Raw genomic sequence first — 5,000 nt, 5'->3', positions numbered from 1 at the left:
TCACCGTCTTACCGCCTAAAACTCTTCAGGTGCTCCGACTGCTGCTGGTGTTGTTGTCGTCGTTGTTGGTGGTGTTGTTTTGAAGTCTAGTTAAGGGCTCTAACTCAACACGTTATTGAACACCAAGGTCAACAAGGTCACCAGACCTTCACAGGACCGTCGTACCTCAGTCTCGTCAAAACGGAACTCTCGTACAGCGAGAGGTTCAGCGAGACGGCTCTTCCTTCCTCCTCCCTCCGTATTTTCCAGAACAGCCATTCCTCCAAGCAGTCGTAGGCGAGCGGTTGGTAGTTGTAGCTAAACTTGTTGGCGAACATCTGGGACGAGGTCGTCAGACGTTGAAGATCCTCCACTCCCAGGTGGCAAATTTCTCGGACAAACCGCCCGCCGCATGGCAGGTACTTTTGAAAAGACCACACTTTGTAGCGAGTGAACGAATCGCTGTGACTGAAGTTCATGTGCTCTGTGATAAACAGAAGACTGACTGGCATTAAAGGGGTGCAAATATGTCCGTCTGTCTGTCTGTCTGTTTGCCTGTCTATCTGTCTGTCTGTCTGACTGTCAGTCTGTCTCTGTCTCTGTCTATCTATCTATCTATCTATTTATCTATATGTCTGTCTGTCTGTCTGTCTGTCCGTCCGTCTCTCTCTCTCTGTCTTTCTCTCTCTCTCTGTCTCTCTCTCTCTCTCTGTCTCTCTCTGTCTCTCTGACTGTCTCTCTCTCTCTCCCTTTCCCTCTCTCTCTCTCTCTCTCTCTCTCATCTCTCTCTCTCTCTCTCTCTCTTTCATCTCTCTCTTCCCCATCTACCCCTTCCCTAACTCTTTTTCTCTAAGAGAGAGAGACAGACAGAGACAGACAGAGAGAGACAGAGACAAGCAGACAGACAGACAGTGACACAAACAGACAGACAGACAGACAGACAGACAGTGACACAAACAGACAGACAGACAGACAGACAGACAGAGTGGGACAGGCTACAACCAACACTGGAGCACCAGAGAGTCGCAAACGATGTTCACCTGACAAGGACCCAGGCGCACCAAGCTGAGGATTGTGATCCAGAGTGTTAAAGAAGATCTCGTCCGAGATGGGTACAGGCTTCACCCAGTCCTGAAGCTCCTGGGACACTCTGCTGCTCAGGACATAATCCACGAAGGCTCTGCTGACCGCGATGTGAACGCTGCCCTTGTGGATCGTCAGGTTGTAAGGCGCCGGTAGGAACTGTTCCCATCTGTGTTCATCCCTGAAATGCAACAATCTCAAACGGATTAACCATGGACGTAACATAAGCGTTCACTTGAGTTCGTGTCCCATCTGTCTTCATTCCTGAATAGCAACCCTCTCCTTGGTCTCTTCAAACATGTCTTTATCTCTAAAATGCAACAATCTTAAAAATTAATGAGCAACGTAAAATAAGCGTTCGCTTGAGTTCGTGTCCCGATCTTCTTCCCCTTTAGTGTTGTTTTCTGTTTTAATTGAAAACAATCTTGTTTAAACCAACCCAGAACTGCTACGTTTGTATGAGTAGACATAATTATCTTGACGAGGCTCTTTTCTCGTTGTTTCTTGGTTTTCATTTAAACAAATAAAGACACAGGTTTATTTCCACTGTTGTTAAAGAGATCTTTCTAATTTTTCTACGGATGACAAGACTACATACGGATATGAAAGTAACCCAAATTACTTTCACGATTTTCCGCTCAGGTCAAAACTATCCACTGATATTAGAGCCATCCACGTATCGCAAAGCTGTCTTAACTAAACGTTTTACCGCGCGCGATTTTCCATTAACGTAAATGTTTAATATGGTATTGATATCAAATGTATCTTATTTCCCTGTTTCCCGTTAACTTCAAAGCTATCCACTAATGTCAAAAGCTATTTTACTTCCTTCCTTTCTCTGCTGTCAAAGCTATTTAACAATCTTTCATGTATTGCGGCTCATGTCAAAAGCTGCTTTACTTTCTGCCATGTTTTATCAATTTCTTCTTGTGCGTGCGTGCGTGCGTGCGTGTGTGTGTGTACGTGTGTGTGTGTGTGTGTGTTGGTGTGTGTGTGTTGGTGTGTGTGTGCGGGCGTGCGGGCGTGCGCGCGCGTGTGTGTGTTTGTGTGTGTGTGCGGGCGTGCGGGCGTGCGCGCGTGTGTGTGTATGCGTGTGTGGTTGTGTCTGCGTGCGTACGTACGTGCGTGCGTGGGTGCGCGCGTGCACCGGTGTAACTGATGTCAGAGATATCTTATAACTTACTTCCATGTTTTCCCGCTGATGTCATTGGCGCCTTTAAAGGCTTTGAGGATTTGAACCAGCTCCCTGTTGGTTTTAAGGGGGAACTCCTGGCCAGTCAGGTTGATGAGGTAACGCCAGGCCACTCTCTGCGTCATCAACTGCCGCATACACGTCAACTCCTGAAACAATACAAGACCAGACAAATATGTATTACAACCCCGTTGTTTCGGGGGCGAATATGCTTTATTCTGTATGTATGTCTGTCTGTCTGTCTGTCTGTTTGTCCAAACCAGCTTGCACTTATGGGTCGATTAAGTTAACATTTGGTGTGCAGCTTGGGAGTTGGTTCCAGACGGTCGTAGCCCAAAAGGTAAGGTTCCAAGCTGCAGCAAAAGATGAGATATGAGCTTTATTTACGAGGTCATCTTGTTGTTGTTGTTGTTGTTGTTTTTGTTGTTCTTGTTCTTCTTCTTGTTCTTCGTTTTCTTCTTCTTCTTCTTTTTCTTCCTTTTCTTTTTTTGTGTGGCAAAGCATGAAACTTAACGAACAGAGACAACCGTGGAAGTGTGTTGAAACTGAGGCAACATTATTGGTGAAAAGCGTTAAATTTGATTTTGAAATTTGATTCATTCCATAAACTCTATCAATATTGCATGAGCAAGGGACGTTACCCAATGGTGTACTGTTGGCGGACAGTGAATTCAGAACACTGTTCTTGAATTCTACCGATATTTGAGAAAAACTCACGCGATTACACTATAGATTAACACACAAACAGGAATAATACACCCACCGCCTCCAGCGTAGAAAACGTCCCCCACGTGACATTGACGGAAGTGTCAGACAGGAAGACGTTGGGCAGACATCTTGAAATCAGGGTCAGCTTCCGGCGGAAGACTCTGTCAGACTTGGCGTCAATGTGAATACAGTACACGTTGTGAGGTCGGTAGATGGCTCGGACTAATCTTTCTGCCTGTAAAAAAAACACGAATTCTTTTTTCTGGGTCACGTTAGACTCTGTCTGCATTCTTCTGCTGTGCTCATTTTCTTCATTTTCTTTCTCTGTCTACTCTTCTTTTAGTTTTTTGTTGTTCTTTTGCTGATGAAGACAAAAATCGAAACTAGTCCATGTACATTTGTTCTTGTTGCAGTTTTTAGGTGAGAATATTTTCCTTGTTATCTTGTAAACTAAAAGGAAATAATCAAAAAAGGAGAGAAGTAAATCACACTACCTGTACATGAAAAACAATACACGAAGAAGTGGAATCACAGTTTTCCCAAATTCTAGCAAGAAAAAAACGCAGCAAGCTCTACAGAAATGAAAACGATCATAAAATCTCAGATAACAAAAAATCACACACTCACACACATTCACACACACACACACACACACACACACACACACACACACACGTAGACACACACACACACACACAAATACACACACACACGCGCACACACAGCCCTCCCCCCCTCACACACTTCACCTGCTCCACATCCTTGTAAACTAAGATGTTGAAGGCCAAAGGAAAAGACAACTCCTCCTCTGCAACAGACGCTATCGTCCTGAAGCCACCATGTTGTCTGTAGCTGCTGCAATTCCTCGTAAGTCTCTCATACTGCCGCAGACTCGTTCCTGGTCGTTGCCGCGCTTTTGTCATCCTTTTTGCTTTCGTCACTTCCGTTGTATCCCCGTCCCACGCACGACGACAGTTGACACGGCTCACGTGCGGGTCGGCGACGATTCGCCTCGTTTCAGCACTGACCTCTTCTGTGTTAGCTTTGGTCAGTATGTAGGGAGCGTTTTCTGGCCACGTCTGAAGCCTGGCCACGAGTGTCCGAAGCAGGCGGGATTGTGGGTGGAGGGAAATGGAGTGCCAAGTTAGGCTGACCAGACACGTTGTGACAGCCAACACAAGTAGAACTGCAAGGATGGAAGTTGGAAAAGTTGAAAATTAGGGGAAACAAGCACTGATCTATGACACTGGTATTACATGTTATTACACCCCCGGTATAGGGGTGTGTATAGGTTTCGGTCGATGTGTTTGTTTGTTTGTTTGTGTGTTTGTATGTTTGTGTGTTTGTGTGTTTGTGTTCGCATATAGATCTCAAGAATGAACGGACCGATCGTCACCAAACTTGGTGAACAGGTTCTATACATTCCTGAGGCGGTCCTTACAAAAATTGGGACCAGTCAAACACACGGTTAGGGAGTTATTGGTGGATTAAGATTCTACAAGGACTTATAGAGAAACATATTAATGGTCAAAGGGAAATAACCTTCTCAGTTGGTGGCAGTGAGAATGGGTGCTGTGAGAATGGTTATTTCCCTTTGACCAACGGGGGTGTTTTTCCTACCTCGGAGGAATTTCTTGTTGGGCAAAGTCGACTTCTCAAGGTCTATTTGACGAAGCTCGCTGCACGAATCCTTGGCACTGCATTTTCGTAAACGAGACTTTGCGGAGTCAACTTCGAGCTCAATTAACTAAGTGTTTTAGATGCTCAGAACACTCCCGTTGGTCGATTTGGCGTTCAGCGATTTATTCAGGGGACTTAACTCACACATTAAACAGTAGGATTATCTTACTCAGTTTGGGTCCTCAGTATCTCATGTGTACCGTACACATAAAAGGCTATGAGCGAGTTTTAGCGTCAACTAAGGTGACTCGAGTCGAACCGGAGGTCGCAAAAACTCGGTCCGGTACGACTGGAGTGACGTCACCGGTTAACCAACTTTCAACCTTGCTTCCTGCGTAGGGTCTCTCCAGTTCCAAGA

At 45.4% G+C, this 5,000-nt stretch overlaps 1 protein-coding gene across 2 annotated transcripts in view; it reads right to left on the bottom strand.

The window, feature by feature from the left end:
* Nucleotides 1–5,000, bottom strand: part of LOC138945420 (beta-1,3-galactosyl-O-glycosyl-glycoprotein beta-1,6-N-acetylglucosaminyltransferase-like) — a 7,012-nt gene that overhangs the window by 168 nt on the left and 1,844 nt on the right. For both annotated transcript variants that reach the window (XM_070316849.1, XM_070316850.1), the window contains 5 exons: nucleotides 3,712–4,148; nucleotides 3,018–3,197; nucleotides 2,246–2,403; nucleotides 1,020–1,243; nucleotides 1–463 (listed from right to left, as the gene is read on the bottom strand). The exon at nucleotides 1–463 is cut by the window's left edge and continues 168 nt beyond it. In XM_070316849.1, coding sequence (XP_070172950.1) covers nucleotides 138–463; nucleotides 1,020–1,243; nucleotides 2,246–2,403; nucleotides 3,018–3,197; nucleotides 3,712–4,148 — 1,325 coding nt within the window. In that variant the 3' untranslated portion in view covers nucleotides 1–137. The remainder of the gene's footprint in view (nucleotides 464–1,019; nucleotides 1,244–2,245; nucleotides 2,404–3,017; nucleotides 3,198–3,711; nucleotides 4,149–5,000) is intronic.

The sequence above is a fragment of the Littorina saxatilis genome, linkage group LG13 (assembly GCF_037325665.1).
Source record: "Littorina saxatilis isolate snail1 linkage group LG13, US_GU_Lsax_2.0, whole genome shotgun sequence".
NCBI classification, from domain to species: Eukaryota; Metazoa; Mollusca; class Gastropoda; order Littorinimorpha; family Littorinidae; genus Littorina; species Littorina saxatilis.
The sequence above is the reverse complement of the archived record's forward strand: the minus strand, read 5'-3'. Positions and strand labels throughout refer to the sequence as shown.